The sequence below is a fragment of the Sander vitreus genome, chromosome 16 (genome assembly GCF_031162955.1).
Source record: "Sander vitreus isolate 19-12246 chromosome 16, sanVit1, whole genome shotgun sequence".
Taxonomy (NCBI): domain Eukaryota; kingdom Metazoa; phylum Chordata; class Actinopteri; order Perciformes; family Percidae; genus Sander; species Sander vitreus.
Genome location: NC_135870.1, coordinates 27,844,086 through 27,863,815, shown reverse-complemented (window position 1 = coordinate 27,863,815; position 19,730 = coordinate 27,844,086). Strand labels below are relative to the sequence as shown.

Sequence of the window (19,730 nt, the reverse complement as noted above, 5' to 3'; positions counted from 1 at the left end):
AGAAACAGGAACGGAGAAATGCCCGCAGTGAGTAAAAAAAATTAAAAATGTTTTAAATCGATCAACCTAATTTTGATATGCTACATCTATACAAAACCTATAACCTATAAGCATGTTATGTCAGAAGTGAAAGAATGGCTTTTGTTGTGGATTTGCTTTTCACCCTGACTCGAGGAGAAACTATACTCGCTCATCTGCTACAGATCCACTCATGACAACGTAGCTGGCTGATTCGACTGACTTGAGGACTCAAGAGCTCATGAGTCCCATGGTCGAGCTTGCAATGTTTCGGACTGTCTGCTCGACCTAATTGCATTTTAATATACTACATCTATACACCAAACCTACAGTAGGCCTAGGCTACGTGCAGAACATTGTATGTTATTTCAGAAGTGAAAGAATGGCTTTTGTTGTGGATTTGCTTTTCACACTGACTCGAGGAGAGACTTCACTCGCTCTACAGATCTACTCATGACAACGTAGCCAGCTGATTCACGCGACCGACTGACTGACTGACTGACTGACTCGAGGACTCAAGAGCTCATGACTCATGAGTCCCATGGTCTGCGGGAAGTTCCTAATCTCGGACTGTCTCTGCTCACTCAGTCGCTTGAGTTTACATGTGGAGTTGTGGTTGCCTATGAAATTGTAAGTTTTAAAGCTTTTGGCAGCTACGGTGGCTAGGACTAGTAGTAGCTAATGTTTGTGTTGCGCTGTTATCATTTTATTAGATTCAATTGGTTATAGTCAGAGTGTGCATAAGGCCACGCACTGTTTTAACCACACCCTCGACCTTGTGCTGGCATATGGCATTGAAATTGAAGATTTAATATTTCCGCAGAATTCTTTATCAGACCATTTTTTAATAACTTTCGAATTCTTACTACGCAACTATACGAAATTAGATTAAAAGCTTCTACACTAGATGTTTATCTGACAGTGCTATAGCTAAATTTAAGGAATATATGCCAACAGCATTTAACTGAATGTCGTTTTAATATAACAGAGATGATTTTGTAGACGGTGCTACGGCCTGCCTACAGACGACTTTAGACTCTGTTGCTCCCCTCAAAAAGAAGATGATGAAGCAAAGGAAACTAGCACCTTGGTACAACTCCCAAACTAGCAAATTAAAATAAATCTCGCAAAAACTTGAAAGTAAATGGCGTTCCACCAAACTGGAAGAATCTCGTTTAGATTGGCAAGACAGTCTGAAAACCTATAGGAAGGCCCTCAGAAATGCCAGAACAAACTATTACTCATCACTAATAGAATAAAATAAGAACCCAAGGTTTCTTTTCAGCACTGTAGCCAGGCTGACAGTTTTGAGCCATCTATTCCTATAACTCTGAGTAGTGATGACTTGTCTCTTCAGCTAAGCCATCTACCTGTCTCTTAGACCCCATCCCAACGAGGCTACTTAAAGAAGCGTAACCCATGGTTAACACTTTATTACTAGATATGATCAATATGTCTTTAATAACAGGTTATGTACCGCAGTCATTTTAAAGTAGCTGTGATAAAACCTCTTCTGAAAAAACCCACCCTCGATCCTGATGTCTTAGCCAACTATAGACCTATATGTAACCTTCCCTTTCTCTCCAAGATCCTTGAGAAGGTAGTCGCTAATCAGTTATGTGATTTTCTACATAGCAATAGTTTATTTAAGGACTTTCAGTCAGGATTTAGAATGCATCATAGCACAGAGACAGCAAATTACTAACGACCTTCTAACTGCTGCTGACAAAGCCTTGCCTCTGTACTTGTCCTATTAGATCTTAGTGCTGCATTCGACACTATTGACCATACCATCCTGTTACAGAGATTGGAACATTTAGTTGGCATTAAAGGAATCGCACTAAGCTTGTTTAAGTCCTATTTCTCTGATCGATCTCAATTTGTTAATGTTAACGATAAATCCTCCAGGTACACTAAAGTTAGCCATGGGCCACAAGGCTCAGTGCTTGGACCAATTTTGTTCTCCTTATATATGCTTCCTCTAGGCAATATTATTAGGAAACACTCAATTAATTTTCACTGTTATGCGGATGACACCCAATTATACTTATCAATCAAGCCAGAGGAAACCAGTCAGTTAGCTAAACTTCAAGTATGCATTAAAGATATAAAATCATGGATAACCTACAATTTTCTGATGTTAAACTCAAACAAAACTGAAGTTATTGTGCTCGGCCCTAAACACCTCCGAACCTCATTATCCAAAGATATAATTACTCTGGATGGTATTGCCCTTGCTTCCAGCACTACTGTCAGAAATCTAGGAGTTATTTTTGATCAGGATATATCCTTTAACGCCCACTTAAAACAAATCTCAAACACAGCCTTTTTTCATCTTCATAACCTTGCCAAAATTAGGCACATCCTGTCTCAAAACGATGCTGAAAAACTAGTCCATGCATTCGTTACTTCCAGGCTGGACTACTGTAATTCCTTACTGTCAGGTTGCCCAAATAAGTCCCTTAAGACTCTCCAGCTGATCCAGAATGCTGCAGCGCGTGTTCTGACAAGAACTAAGAAAAGAGATCATATTTCTCCTGTATTAGCTACTGCATTGGCTTCCTGTAAAATCCAGGACTGATTTCAAAGAATTGTAGAGTTACTTGTTACTGTTATTGCCACTGTTCATCACACCCCCAACTGGCACCGTCAGACACCGCCTACCAAGAGCCTGGGTCTGTCCAAGGTTTCTTCCTAAAAGGGAGTTTTTCCTTGCCACTGTCGCACTAAATGCTTGCTCTTGGGGGAATTGCTGGAATTGTTGGGTCTTTGTAAATTATAGAGTGTGGTCTAGACCTACTCTATCTGTAAAGTGTCTAGAGATAACTCTTGTTATGATTTGATACTATAAATAAAATTGAATTGAATTTTAGATTGAATTGTAGTAGGACTCAACTGATCCGAGTTAATGATACTAGAGACTCGCGACTCATGGGTTAATTTAAAGACATGGGTGAACGATCCAAGTGGACTCAAACAGGTTTACTGTTAACCACCCGTAAAGCCTGAAAGCAGCTTGGCTCTCATCTCCGCCTGTAGCAGCAGCAGTCAGGGTGCAGCCAGCGAGTTCGGCAGCTCCGCTAACGTAACCCCGCCGAGAGCTTCAAGGATAGGACCATCACTTGCCATCCTGGACCTGCTCACATGGCGGCTGTGGCTCTGGTGGTAGAGCGGTTGTCTACCAATTGGAAGGTCAGTGGTTTGATCCCTGGCCCTGCAGTCCCATGTCGAAGTGGGCAAGACACTGAACCCTGAATTGCTCCCGGCATCAATTTTGTATGGGCTCAAGAGTTTTTCTTCCCTGCCCTTTCTGATGCTCAGGTTGGTTTAGATGTTAGCACTGTTAGCCATGTTGTGTCAGCTAATAATTTTAGCAATGTGAGGCGCCGCACTCGGGTAGGAGGGGATGTTCGGACCTTTCCTCCCCAAGTGAGGCAAATAAAGGGAAAGCAGTGCTGCACGCTCTTCCTAGGCCTCCACTTCATCAGCTAAGGTTTATATCACATTCTGTCTCAGTGGCTAGTAGGGTATTTGTGTCACATTGGTTAGATGCCAGCCACTGTTCGGCTAAGTGCACTAACTTTACCCGGGCTGGGCGTGCACTGACTGACGTCGCCACACGTTTTAGGGTGCTAAAACGGTAAACAGTGCTGAAAACATCACGCCTCCCCGTTAGCCTCAGTGAATAATCCCGATAGCTCCATTAGCACTGTTAGCCACGTAAGCTAGCCACTGACTCTCCGGCTCTATCATCTCCACGGCTGTGTGTGTCCCCAGACGGCTCGCATCTTCATGGATGTACAGTACTAGAAACGACCTAACTCAAATCTTACGGAATAAAAGTTTAATGCTCCAGGGACATTTTGACATAGTGTATGTTTTGGAATTGCCATATCCTATTGCTATTTTTTGGAAACGTGTTAAGGATTCTCTATCAGACAAGACTGGGTCGAGCTGTGATTAAATCTCTCTCTCTGTCTTCTAAATTACAATTCATCCCTAACTCTTTATCAACGTAGGTTGTTGTTTGCAGTCTTTACAACTGCAAAATTCTTTTTAACTTCTTTTTTTGTGGTACACCCTAAGTCTCTCTTTGCAGTCTTACTGGATTCTGACCTTTAGCAAATCTGGAACAGCTAAAATGAATAAAGCGCACCCTAAAACGATGAGGGTGTGGATAATCTATTCCTTAAAAATCTATAGATTAAATCCTTTAACCTCAGCTGCCACTCCCACCACATTTTTATGTTGTTTGAATTTTCTTGCCATTTTTGCTTGTTTGGTCATCGTATTCATCCATATACTCTGTATATTATACAAATAAACTTCACTTACTTACTTACTTACTTAGGGACTGTTCGTTATTTATTTAAGGGGCCACCGGAGGAGTTTTGGGACCTTTAGCCAAAAAAAGACATGACCCTCCGCTCGCCAGTAAAAAAAATTCTATGACCCTCCAAAACAATTTGGAAAAAAGGCATGACCCTCCCCCAACAATTTATCAATACATTCTGTACTGGTTTGCATTTGGCAAATATATACAGATTTCCATTGTTTGTTTGTTTTTTTCACAGGTATGACATATGAGACTAAACCTCTGCATTCTAATCTGACGCATCACACTCCTCTGTTATGGTGTGGTGGCCATTTCAGTAGATTTACTCACTAACATTGTTGTGGAAACAAAATGAGCATGGAAACTAAATGAAATAAAACAATAAAATATTGAGACCATTCAGCAAGGCACTCTGGGTAATATTCAACATACAAACTGGTTGCTATGGACTCGTCACTAGGCTTTCTCAACTTCGCCGTTTAAACAAAGTGGAATAAACGTATAAAAGTCCAAATCTACACAAAACCCGCAATCAATTAGTAAGCTGACATCAAATGTGGCATTTAGGAAACCTTTATTGCAACCTTGGCACGGTAAGATGTCCAGACATAGTACAACAGTCATTTTCGTTTTTTGTGTCCTGCTGCTTCCATCGTAAGCCAGGTCATATTTTTTTTACTAAAGCTGTATATGAAATCTGATGTATTACCTACCACCATTTAGTTTTGTGTTATTTAAGATATTTATAAAATATCTGATCATGCCAGAATTATTCCACTAATTTTTTAAACAATGCAATTATCCGTTTCAGCCACCAGGGGGGCAGCTCCCCCTGCCCCATATGTCTATGCCCTGCCCCACAGCAAACTCATGGGTCAGACCCATCTGGTAGCGAAGGAGGGCAGAGACTGAGAGAGCTACACCTCAGCAAAGAATAAAAAGACATGACCCTCCCCTATTTTCCTCCGGTGGTCTATTCCATAAATACCGAACGGTCCCTTACTTATATGTTGTTCCTAAAAAGACAAACATTTGTTTAAATAAAAAATGAAGGGAAATCTCAATGCTAAAGTGTACAATGCCTGCACAAAGCCAAGTCTATAAAGAGATGGAAATAAAGTAGAGAGTGTGTGTAAAATGCCAAATAAAAGGGTCTGAAATGAAATATCTGTCATTATTGTCATTATCAGACAATGTGTGTGAATGTATGGCAAAAAAAAACATTTAATCAATTCTGTTTCATTTATAATAACATTATAAACAGCAACATATGGGAAAAGTAGAGGGTAAAGAATGTGTCTCAAGCCACTGTATGTTCTACGTAAAAGGTGTGTGTGTGTGTGTGTGTGTGTGTGTGTGTGTGTGTGTGTGTGTGTGTGCTGTGTTTTTGTTGTGTTGTCTCTGTAGAGACAACACAACAGACAGGACAGTTATGCATCAGCCTGCTGAGTCAGCAGTGTGTTTGACTGGGATTAGGGTTAAGCAGCAGCACACGGCTGTGTGTTGAACTGCTCTGTGACTGTTCATTCAGCAGCAGCACGGTGGACATTGCATACCACATACCATGTTTATGTTAAGCCCTTGTTTAGAAGGGGATTCCCTTTCAGCTGTGGCATTTTCACATGAAGGAGGAAAGCAATCAATTAACAATTGGTGCTCTTTTTAGATGAAGCTCTTTTTAAATGTATTTTAGATATTAGTGCCTGGATGTCACAAAACCTTTTACAGTGCAACCAGGATAAAACAGTAATTTTAGTTATCGGTTGTGTGACTCAGAGAGAGAAAATAGCAAAATAACATTCAATTTTGTAGGACAAGAAACTTTGGTGTCATCTTTGACGCAGACCTAAACTTACCTAATCTATACTAATGTGGGGTATGTCACCAAATCTCCTTCTCATAATCTGGGATAAACATCGAAGTTTCATTTCTCCCTCTGTGAAACACAGAGAGACTATTTTTTTTAATTCCAGCAGGCTAGACTATTGTAATGCTCTCCTGTCTGGTCTACCCGAAAAAAGTTATAAATCAGTTAAAACTGATTCAGAACTCTGCTGCCCGAGTGCTGACTAAGCCCAGAAGGAGAGGACACATTACATTAAAAGCCCTTGTATTAATTGCCTCCCAGTTTTCTATTGATTTTAAATAAATTTTGGCACAAGTCTTTCAATGAGGCTGAGAGCAGCTGAAAGGTTTGATATATTTAAACATAGACTTCAAACCTACCATTTAAGCCTCGCTTTTAATTAGTATGTTTTATGGCAATGTTTTATTGTATTGCATTCATGTTTTATTTATTTGTTTATTCCCTCTTATCTGTTTTGTTTGTTACCTTATCTTACCTATTTTTTTTTTTTTTTTTACTACTTCATTGTTTATCTTATTTTCAGCTTATCAGTCATCTGTAAAGCACTTTCGTTTTGCCCTAACCGTTGAGTAGGATGGTGTACACATTAAGTTTTTTATTATGATTTTCACACAGCGACATAAATTGCAAATTACTTTTAACCATGTATCTAGCTAATTTGAATAGCTAATGTTACTGTATTGTGTCAAAAGTTCCATCAAAAACAAGTTGCTTCCCAAGACTATTTTGCAGCGCCATAGCCGCTGTGTCCGGAAGTTACCAAGACAATTGTGATTGGTTTAAAGAAATGCAAACAACCCAGAGAGTTTTTTTTTTTTTCGTATCCTGGAATGTATATGTGGTGTAGCCAGATCTTATTCTATAGAGTTGGCAATGTGAGACTAATGAAGGCTAAGAAAAATGAGTCAGTATCACAATGTTAACCTGTTTGTTTGTTTTTGTGTTTTCTATGATTTTATTTTTATCTTTTCATTGGAGTAGGCTACAAGCTATTAAAACATATTTATTTTTCATATATTCAATTTGGATTCATTTACTTTGAAACGTGCATTATGTTTTAATGCACACACACACAGATACACTCTTACAGTAAAAGTGAAGCCCTGTCGGTAATCTTATGATCCTAAATAAAACTACACTTCCATTTGAATACTAAGTGGTTAAATTTGAAATTTGAATGTGCATATGTATAGGTGATTAAAATGGTGCCTCTGCTGACCAGTACTCACTGTAGGTGCATTGTCTATGGTGTTTTGGGTGGCTGCTGCCAATCCCTCCTTCATCATGCAAGTCAGGCTGTAGAACTCGTGCTGCTGATCGATCTCAAACAAGCCCAGAAGCTTCCACTGCTGCCTCAAACCTCCCCACCTCCTCCTCTTTACCGAGTGCTGACGGTGACCAGACATACCCAGACTACCTGCAGCTGCTGACATCTCCATCTGGGGTACAGAAAAATACACAAATCCAAAATGTATGACTGCTACATTCACCTGCTACTGTAAACGCGGAAGAGGTTTTCAAAGCTCAAGCAAAAAGAAATCAAAGAGTAAGTAGAGGCCAGAGAGGCCAATGACAAACACAAAAGACAGCTGACTGTCAGTTGAGTCTTTAACAGGGTAATTATGAAAACACCAAGGCATGATAGCCTCATGGGCTGTGCTGTGGGTCCTTCAACTACCACATCTCTTCATTAAAACACATTTTAAATGTTCAACTATGTCTACATTTGTTACAGTAAATGAAAAAACAAACAGCAAAAGTACAATAATAACGCACATTAGTTAATGTCCGTTTCTCTGTGCTATAAAGCTACCACGTTATCAATAAACTATGAAATACACATCAATCTGCAATGTTGGACTCTGCGTCCCATAGGGATGCAACTAACTATTATTTACGTTGTTGATTAATCTCTTGATTATTTTCTCGATTCGTTGTTTGGTCGTGAAAAATGACGATCAGTGTTTCCCAAAGCCCAAATTGACATCCTCCAATGTCTTGTTTAATCCACAACTCAAAGATATTCAGTTTACTGTCAAAGAGAAGTGAAGAAATTAGAAAATATTCCCATTTAAGAAGCTGGAATCAAATAATTTTTACCTTTTTTCCATAAAAATGATTTAAACCGATTAATCAATTATCAAAATAGTTGGCAATTATGTTGGGGTTAATGCCCGACCCAACATAATTGCCAACTTGTCAGGAATTAATGGAGGACGGAGGTTGCCCCTGACGAAGTCCATTAATTCCTGACAATGGACACCTCAAAGGGCATTAGCCTGCTTATACCATGGTCACTTGGCAAATTTTTTTCTTCTTCTTTAGGACCATTCATTGCGTTTTACTACCAAAATCTAAAGTTTTTTCAAACACTAACTCTGTTTCCCTGGTCACACTTGATGATTTGACTAATACCTGGAACAATCATTCCTATCCAGTAAGGTTCTTATGCAATGCAAGCGTTGTTCAGTAAATAGGACAGACCTTAGATACGACTTCCCACACTTAGCATGGGGAGATATTTATAGTCCGCTCAGCTCATAGAGCACTTTGGCTCAGACAGCTAACGTCATGAGCCACAAAGCTAATGTTATGCTGGCAAGATTCAACGTCAATAACATTGTGTATGGCTGAAAATCAGGAAATATAATTTGACATTATGTTTAATAACAAGACAAGCAAGCTATCCAGCCATGATCCACCATGTAAACTATCAGCTGCAGCCTGAAGTCGCGAGTTGAACAGCGACCTGGATGAGAGATGATCGCTATGAAACAATGTTCAGAGGGGCAGTGTAACTTCCTTCATTCAGCTTGTGTGTTAGCGCCATTGTGTGGTGTTACAGCAATGGCAGATAACCTTATTGTTTACATCGCACAGCAGCCTCTTTGAAAAAACTCAAGAAACCACACTCTGCACCCAGTTAGCAGTAAACCCAGGACACATTGTTGTATATTATTGTTATCTTATATAAGATGCTGTCGCTTACAAAGGTGCACAGGTGCTGCACAGGTGTACAAGTCGCCTACAGCCGACAGTAAAATAGTTTAAACATATTTACATGATTAAAATCTGGATCAGCAGCCTCCATCTCCATGTGGATTTTATGATTGTAGACAAAAATCATCTCAGCAGACCAAGACTCAAGAGCCCTTCTGACCGTGGGTCTGAACTGGTCTCTCCTCTACCCACTGCATCCCAGTATCCCCAGAATTACATCTATATTTGAACGATCTGAACCTCACAATTTATGTCCAATGCCAATGCAGTAAGTATTGTGTCCTTTATGTCAGCAAGTAGCATGTTTGACTTCTTGCAGGATAAACCACTTTGTGACCTGTTACAACTAACTTTTTTCATAACCACAATCTTTCCCTAACTTTCACCGTACTGTAGTTGCCACCTGGACATAACATATAAAAACAAGAAGTTTTAAAAACATTGGCATTGAATGTAAAACAAGACTAAGGCTGCGTCTCATTTCTCTGTCTTACCCCTTACCCTTACCCCTTCCCCTTAGTTTTGTGTGTTCACGTGAGAGTAAGGGCTGTCCCAATACTCATTTTGGTCGAGGGGTAGGGCTAAGGGGAAGGGCTAGATACCCCTTAACGCCAAGCAAGGACGGAAGCTTACTTAGGCTGAATCCCATTTCTCTGTCTTACCCCTACCCCTTAGTATACCCCTAGCCATTGGCCCTCGAAAACGAGTGGTAAGGGGTAGGGGTGAAAACATACCCCTATGAAATGAGACGCCACTTGGTTACATCATCATACATACTTAGGTCTGTTTGCAATAAATATTTGTATACACACTGCATGGTGTGTTGTATATCTGTTTCAGTTATCACTGTTTTGAATGTCATTGATGTTCAGAAACACTTTCTTTGTTAACAAAAAGCTGTCTTTATTGCCCAATAAAGTAAACGTTATTACTATTACAACTATTAGAACCATAACTTACATGTCACACACATATAAAAAAGGCACTCAAATGTATAAAATTAAAAAAAGACACACAAGACCACAAACAAACAAAAAACTACAGCTATTCTGAAATTCCAGACCCCATTCTAATGCCTGTTGCCCAGTAACCTTTCCCTCCATACCCCATTGCTTTCATTAGTGTCCTGTATCATAACCAACAACAATGTACAGGTGCATGAACAGGAAAGAATTACACGTTTACAATAATACAGTACCAATACAATAATGAATGGCTACAACATGAACGCAGAAACTTTGTTTTCAGCCCAGAAAGTGGATCAGCTGCTGGGTTTCCTCCGGCGTCCCTGTGCGATACAGGACGGTATATGTAAAGCACGTATCAATGTAATGAAATGCAGGACTGTTGTGCAAATAAGCAATGTAGCTAACGTTAACGTTAAGGCTGCATCTCATTTCTCTGTCTTAACCCTTCCCCTTACCCCTACCCCTTAGTTTTGCGCGCTCACGTGAGAGTAAGTGCTGTCCCAATACTCATTTTGGTCGAGGGGTAGGCTAAGGGTAAGGGCTATATACCACGCATAACGCCAAGCAAGGACGCAAGCTTACTTGAAAAGCAAGGGGTATCCAGATACATTGCACAACAAGGAAAATTGCTGCCAGGTCGACCAGAGAGACCCATAAATGTAAGTATTTTTGGCTTAAAGAATTGATTTAAAAATTACGACGGTCTTGTTTTGTGCTCTACACAGTCACAAAATCGCTAGCTTGCTATGCTAACGCTAACGTAGCTAATGTTAACGTTAACTTTAGCGTTAGCATAGCAAGCTAGCGATTTTTAAAAACGTTTCAATTACAAATATGTTTGCAAATATATATGTACAGGACTGTGTAGAGCACAAAACAAGACTCGTAATTTTTAAATCAATTCTTTAAGCCGAAGATACTTACATTTATGGGTCTCTCTGGTCGACCTGGCAGCCATTTTCCTTGTTGCGCAATGAATCTGGATACCCCTTGCTTTTCAAGTAAGCTTGCTTGGCGGCCCTTAGCCCTACCCCTTGACCAAAATGAGTATTGGGACGGCACTTAGTCTCACGTGAGCGCGCAAAACTAAGGGGTAAGGGGAAGGGTCAAGACACTTACTTACTTGAAAAGCAACATTGCGCAACAAGGAACAATGGCTGCCAGATCAATCCATAAATGTAAGTATTTTCGGCTTAAATAATTGATTTAAAAATTATGACTGTCTTGTTTTGTGCTCTACGCAGTCCTGTACATATATATTTGCAACCATATTTGTAATTGAATCATTTTTAAAAATCGCTAGCTTGCTATGCTAACGCTAACGCTAACAGTCCCACATTTCTCTGCCTTGAATGGACTCCATGCATGTCTACAGTGTTAACTAAACTCCATTAGCAGCCTATTTCGTTTGATATCAGTGAATAACACTACTTGCTTTGGAGACATCAATACATGCTTTACATATACCGTACTGTATCACACAGGGACGCCTGAGGAAACCCGGCAGCTGATCCACTTTCGGGCAGAAAACGAGCAGAAGTTTCTGCGTTCATGTTGTAGCCATTCATTATTGTATTGATACTGTATTATGGTAATCATGTGTAATAGAGGGTTTTCACCGACGTCACGTTCTGGGCGGTAACCTGGACGCCTCCATATTGGAGGCACTCGGTGTAAACAACTGAATGGAGTAATGGAGTATTGTGCACTTTGGATACTTTAATACTTTATGTCTAAACAACAGAAAAGCTCATCAAAAACGCGTCCAAGATGCAAAGGCATGGAAGGACTTGGACCACAAAAAAGGCGCGATATTTAGAAAAATTACAGTTTACTGGCGGTGCAGATCGCTACAAGTTGGCTCCCTCTTCTTGGATCCATGGCGACCCGGTGATTCTTCCTTCAGTTGCATATCTCGATATAGTCAACTACCTGGTTTTCTCGCCAAGCCCATACACAGCGGAAGACCTTAAATCCTACAAAAGTTTGGAGGCTTATAACCAGATGGTGTGTGGATGGGTGAGTACCAACATCATTAACGACCGTTGTGTTGTGAAGGCCAAAGTAGGTAATGCAATAACGTCTTTAATCAACCTAACCTTAACTGTATGATATAATTGCGATACTCAAGGTGTAGTCAAGTGACTCTCAATAGTTGTTTTTTTTTCATTTCAAAGACCGAACAAGACAGATTTTTCCCTCGTAGATCCTGGTTGAGCTTTGCCAACCACAAGCGCCTCCTTTCCTCTGATAACTTCTGGCATTCCTCTCCCTGATTTTTAATAACTTTTGGAAGTTGATAATATTCCAAATGTGTTTTCTCGGTCTGACCTATTGGTACAACCTAAAACACGGCAATAATTAACCATTTTCCTTGACATCGTTCGGGATCTACTTCAGTGCCTGTGCTTTGTTGCGATGCGGAGTACCTCCAACATGGCGACTTCAGATCTGATGATCGTGAAAACCCTCTATTCATTCCTGTTCATGCACCTGTACATTGTCGTTGGTTATGATACAGGACAGGATGAAAGAAATGGGGTTGGAGGGAACGGTTACTGGCCAACAGACATCAGACTGTGGTCTGGAATTTTAGAATAGCTGTAGTTTTTTTGTTTGTTTGTGGTCTTGTGTGTCTTTTATTTGTTTTATACATTTGAGTGCCTTTTGTATGTGTGTGTGACATGTAAGTTATGGTTCTAATAGTTGTAATAATGTTTACTTTATTGGGCGATAAAAACAGCTTTTTGTTAACAAAGAAAGTGTTTCTGAACATCAATGACATTCTGAACATCAATGACATTCAAAACAGTGATAACTGAAACAGATATACAACACACCATGCAGTGTGTATACAAATATTTATTGCAAACAGACCTAAGTATGTATGATGATGTAACCAAGTGGCGTCTCATTTCATAGGGGTATGTTTTTACCCCTAGCCCTTACCACTCTGTTTCGAGGGACAAGGGCTAGGGGTAAGACGAAAGGGTAAGGGTAAGACAGAGAAATGGGATTCAGCCTAAAACTCTTCAGCCACACTAGCAGCTCTGTGACAGCGGAAATGTTAGCATGCCAACATGTTCACAATGACTATGACATGATGATTTTAAGCAGGTACTAATTTTGTTATGGTTTTGGTGTTTTGTCTTGTCTTATTGTAGTCTGTTTTCTTGTCATTTTTGTAGCCTGGTTTTCTGTCATGTCTTGTTTCCTTCTGTTGTGTGATTATTGGTCTTGTTTTATGTTCTGTTTCCTGTTTTATTTTGATAGTCTGTTCTCTGTCTTGTCTTGTCTAGTTTTACTCCCTGTGTTTTCCCCCTCTTGTGATTGCCTGATGTTTTCCACCTGTTTCCCAGCCCTTGTGTCACCTTCATCTTGTTACCTCGTTACCCTCTGTATTTAGTCTTTGTGTTCCGCTTGTCCTGTGTCAGATCATTGTATGTGTGTTTGTTCCGGTCGTGTTTCTCTGTGTCAGCTATTCTCTGAACTCCCTTGGTTATTTTTTGTGTTTTGGTTTAATAAATCCTCAACTTCAACTTTCTCCTGCCTACCTGCTCTCTGCCTTTGGGTCCTCAACTTCCCAGAACTTAACAAATTTGTGTTTAACATCTTAGTTTAGGGGCCGGTATTCAATTGTTGGGTAGGTTTTCGGGATTAGGATATTTGTGTTTTTTTAATACTGTAAAATAACAGATTCCTTAAAAATGTATGCCTTTAATTAAATCAAAAAACAGGTGTTGCAGCACAGTGTTTCCATTTCAGCTCAGTGAGTCTTCATTGTTTTGCTGTCTTTCTTCCCTCTCCTTTGATCTCTGTTTTTCACCGAGGGCAGGGCTTTGCGCACACAAACATAAGGACTCTGCAACTAACTTGTTGCTCTTGCTACTAATATTAGCTGCTGTGTTCACCAATGTTAGGCTGAAAAAAAACAAGCATGCAGGCTGAAATTCAAATGTGGTGTTGTGACCCGCCGCCGTTGCTTACTACCAAAGCTCGGGAATCAAATTTGTATTCAGGACAGCCCAACTGGTTAGCATGCTACTATTTGCATGCAGTGACCAGCTGTTTTAGGAAACTATTAGCCTTTTTCAATAATGATACCTCATACTTACTTACCTTATACTTTATAAGGTTTATACCTTTAGTTGGAACATTTTTGGTCTCATTTATATCCATTGCATGTGCCTGGAAAAAGTTGTACGCTGCACAATTCAGTGGCTCATTTTTTTTTTATACTGATAAAGGGGGATGTTGAAGTCTTTGTTACACTTACAGATGCATTTAAAGTCTTGATTTGTTGTATGTCCAAATTTTATAAATCTTGTATTATTTCTGCATTCTTTGCAACCACAGATTGCAACTATGGTAAATTTTTAAAAAAGAAGCCAGGTCCAAGTTATTGATTTTGTTCCTCTTAACGTAATAACATTTAATTATAATTTCTACTAATCATCTAACTTCGCAACAAGCAGAGCTCATGTCTGACTAAAACTCAACCTCCAGCCTGTACTCCCTGTTCCACATCTTCATCTGCCACTGCAATTACATTGCAACATTAACCTCTTTTGTAAGTTAGGCAGCCATGCTATTGGGTAGTTCCATAGCAACAAGCATGATGCAAAGCTTCTTGCACCTTTTAAGCTCTTGTCTCTGTTACTAGGGACGCTCACAGCTGCACTTTGCATTTGACCATGAAACAAAAGCTGTGACCCTGTTTGATGGTTGGGGAGATGGCCAAAGCCGCACATGGTAACAGCCAGCAATGGTATTATTGTACATAATTTCACCTCATTTTGTTAAGTGCACATTTCTTTTGCAGTCAATCACATCCAAACAATTCATGCTCACAAAAGCACACATTATTTGATTTGTAATCTACATATTTATTTGCTTTTAGCCTTACACTGTTTAAATGGGGGGCATACTTTTTACATTGTAGGGTTAAATCATAATTTTTTAGGTCTTTTCTGGTGGAGATAAAGGCGTGGCCAATGGTTAATTCTTGGTTTATATGGTATTGTTTAGCACTTTTTGGGTAAATATAAAAAAAAACTTTTTTAAGAAAAGTCCTGTTCTCCTCACTGCTTCTGACAGTCCACTTAAGTGTTCAGGCTGCCGGGGTTTGATCAAATCTTGGTTGGATGCACAGTGTGTACTTTAACTTGAATATAACAAGTCTGGCTAACAGACATTTAAGCAGGTGTACAAACTCACTATGTTAAAGCTTTATAGGGATAACTCTTTTTTTCCCAGGTTTTTGTGTCTAGGTGACTGATGGGAACAACAATCTCTGAAATTGCAAGATTGCTGCAGTCGGCAGCAGCGAAACAGGCTACAATGTAAGTTAATTGCACACCTTCAATTTCCGTCCACAGAAGTGCTTGTTTTGCCACTGACAGCGCAGATTATTTTTCAAAGTGTCTGACAACATTGTGGAAATGATCCCTACAGAGGTCAACCTTTTTGTTAAAGAATAAGATCCTTTTTAACATAAAAACATCCCCAAAATTGCTATCACCAAATCAACCAGACTCCATTTAAATAAACCATAATTCTATTGTCATAAATTGCACGTCATTCAAAGTAAATAGAAACAAACTATCAAAAGCCGTCCTGGTTCATCTTTCCATTGTTCCAACAATCACTGTTCTGGTTTGGTTAAAATAAACACATGACTTACCGATTTACATGTGGAAATATACTGGATCTATACATGCTAAAAGTATTGTTTATTTAAATGGAATCTGGTGGGTTTAGCGACAGCTCGCTAAGGGACTGTTCATTATTTATTCAAAGGGCCACCGGAGGAGTTTTGGGACCTTTAGGCTAAAAAGACTTGATCCTCCCCTCGCCAGTAATATTTTTTCTATGACCCTCCAAAATGATTTGAAAAAGAGGAATGACCCTGCCCCTATGTGCTAGTTTGCACTTAGCAAAGATGTACAGATGTCTTTTGATTTTTTACAGCCATGCCATATGTGACTAAACCTCTGCATTCTCATCTTACACATCACACTCCTCTGTTATGGTGTGGTGGCCATTTCAGTAGATTTACTCACTAACATTGTTGTGGAAACACAATAAGCATGGAAACTAAATGAACACTTCCTGCATTACTGCATTACTTCAAATACTAAGTTACTCCTTTAGTAAACTAGTATTCACATTAAATAAAACAATAAAACATTGAGACCATTCAGCAAAGGACACTGGGAAATAACAAATTCAACACTGGTTGCTATGAACTCGTCACTAGGCTTCCTCAGTCATTGTATATTTTAGCACACAGGTAAAGCTGCCGAAGCTGAACATTATATTCCAAAACATATATTTTTATTAATATATATATTTTTACATTTATTTTTAAAGCAGATTTTAAATTACATTGTAACAATTTAACAATTCGCCCTTATGAAATCCAATCGTGGCACAGCTGTCTTGGAACGCAATAGACAGACGGTGGCGGAATGCCCCGACACTTAAATTCAACTTAAATTCAACTAAAATGTAACAGTGAACAATCAGTGTTCGACCTACAGTCTGTTGAGATGCCTATCCAAACGCAGAAACAAAGCGCAGTCACACCATAAATTGTTAAGACACGTTGAGAAATCCAATGACACGGAAAAAAAACTAATCCACAGCAATCAGTAGATCCACAAAAAGGGTCACGGTGCATCCAGCAAGGCCTATACGAGCATCACATTCACCAGCCAGCTCCAAACAGGTGAACGAGGCCTCTCCACTTCGCCGTTTAAACAAAGTGGAATAAACGTATAAAAGTCCAAATCTACACAAAACCCGCACTCAATTAGTAAGCTGACATCACATTTATATACATGGCATTTAGGAAACCTTTATTGCAAGGTTGGCACGGCAAGATGTCCAGACTAGTGCAACAGTAATTTTCATTTTTTGCGTCCTGCTCCCATCGTCAGCCAGGTAATATTTTTTTACTAAAGCAGTATATGAAATCGGATGTATTACCTACCACCATTGAGTTGTTTTGTGTTATTTAAGATATTGTTAAAATATCTGGTCATGCCAGATGTAGTTATTCCACTCATTTGTTAAACAATGCAATTACCCGTTTCAGCCACCAGGGGGACAGTGTTCCCCTGCCCCCCAGCAAACTCATGGGTCAGACCCATCTGGTAGCGAAGGAGGGCCGAGACTAAGAGCTACATGGAAAAATATGCACCAAACAAGCCACTTTGAAATGTTGCTGTTTTTATGAATACAAAATGTTGGGTGACCCTCCCCCCAACAAAGAATAAAAAGACACACACCTATTTTCTTCCGGTGGTCCATCCCATAAATACCAAACGTCCATAAGGGCTTTTTTTGGTTAAACAAAAAGGATCTTACTCTTTTAACAAAAAGGTCTATCTCTGTAGGGATTCTTTCCATAATGTTGTCAGACACTTATAATAACAATCTGAGCCTGTCAGTGGCAAAAACAGCACTTTTAGTGGACAAAAGTGATGATGCACATTTGCCCTATAGGATTACATTAAAGCCCCATTCGCGGCTGCATGTTACAGTGTTCTCGCTCAATACAGGACCAATTTCAAAGATTTTTGCTCACATTAGTCAATTAGACACCAATGCATGGGAAAATAGGGTCCAGGTTGAAAAAAAACTAAATTAAGTGTTAAATTTAAAGTGGCACTGATCAATGTATTCATAATAACAATAGATGAAATTGAAATGTGTAATGTGATAAGTGTTGCAGATAGTCATAAAGAGTTGTCACTCGATTCTATAGGTACCCTCCGCTCTAAGAAGGTTTTTAGTGTCTTTCACCTCTTTGTTTTTGGTTTTACAGCCTGCAACTTTACTGTTTAACTGTATGAGCAAAGTGAAGGCCCTCAGTGGTTGGTAGAAACCAAAACAGAGCTAAAAGGAGAGTAAAAATTGGACTTATTCGTCAGGGGGCCAGAAACACAACTTCAAACAAATGCTAATGCTGCTGGATATTTAAACAGGCAACTGTTTGATAAAATGGTCCAACTTAGTAATATGTCTTTGTTGTGTTTATAGCTTGTTCTGGTGCCCGAAATTGACCAAAATGTCAATGCTTTAACAAATGAACGTTACAGGTGCGAGATCCACTATATATATATTAGGGCTGTCAAAATAACGCGTTAATTTTGATGAATTAATCTGAGAACAAATAACGCGTTAAAAAAAATAACGCAGATTAACCCGGAGCCATTCTAGCCAAGGAGGGAGAAGAGAATGTGCTGCCTGGATCATTAATTGGAACATTTACTTGTAAAAATCTTCTTCCTGCTAACCCTGGCTACCGAAATCTGGTGCCACTGATATGTCTGCGCTTCTCTCTGATGCTCTAAAACACAAACACCGCTGCACATGACACTAGTTAACACTATACTCGACAGCAGCTAACGTTAGCCTACCGCTAGCTAGTAGCTGGATTAAACACGGTTAAAATGCTGACAGCTAACGGTGTAAAGTTTGACTGTGTTTTACTGTAGAGGATTCAACACCGGTATGTAACAATCTGCAGCTGCCGTCGGAAAAACAACACAGACGGTGCGTTCAATGAAACTGGTAAACTACAGCCTTGTGGTGCATTTGAAGTTATTGTAAATGTCCTTTTCCCATCTGATGGTTCAACAGCAATTTACTACTGAAATGAGTTATTGTTATTATACATTATTATTAAATCATTTCATTTTGACCATATGGCCTTAGCAATAAACAAGCTGTTCTTTAATGCCACCAACTGTTGTTTAGTACCCTTTTTTCTTTTCTTTTTAATGTATGTAATTAATTAGATTAATTTTTTTAATCGATTGACAGCCCTTATTTATTTATATATATATATACACATATATATATATATATATATATATATATATATATATATATATATATATATACATTTCTACTACTATGTCCTACAAGACGGAGTTACATGACTGACATGACGGTATAGCTGGGCAGCACTACTGCTAGTGAGCTAATATGCTGCATGCATACATGTTGCAAGCTATTACTACAATTATCTCAGACCACAATAAATGTTAAAATTGGTGTACAATTACAATTGGTGTCTTAGTGTAATGCTTGATAATAACTTTTTTTCTCAAGGAGCATGTTTGCTCCTAAGTTGAAAATGTTTGGAGCGCGTAAAGAACTTTAGGGGTGCAATGAAAATGTATCAAATAAAGCGTTTACATTTTTTTGTGATTAAAAAAATGGTATTCATTTTTTAAACATACACACACACAAAATAGACAAACAGCTAACCAAATAAACCTGTGTATAATGACAACACCATAAGCCCATCATACAGTACATGTCCCTCCCCAGCACAAAACTTCTTAGGAGCCCTCCAGAAAAGCTCAAGTACCTTCCACATTTCTAGTATAGACATTCAATCTGGCAAACCGTTTATATTAAATTTTTTTAAACTCCGCCACCCTAGCCATCTCACAAGACCACTCTTGGATTGATGGCACCCCTTCATTCTTCCATCCTCTTCAAATAATCTGTCTGGCTGTCATTA

At 39.2% G+C, this 19,730-nt stretch overlaps 1 protein-coding gene across 1 annotated transcript in view; it reads right to left on the bottom strand.

Moving 5' to 3' along the window:
• Nucleotides 1–19,730, bottom strand: part of pip5kl1 (phosphatidylinositol-4-phosphate 5-kinase-like 1) — a 57,943-nt gene that overhangs the window by 34,374 nt on the left and 3,839 nt on the right. Inside the window, exon 2 of the mRNA XM_078272014.1 lies at nt 7,451–7,660. Coding sequence (XP_078128140.1) covers nt 7,451–7,660 — 210 coding nt within the window. The remainder of the gene's footprint in view (nt 1–7,450; nt 7,661–19,730) is intronic.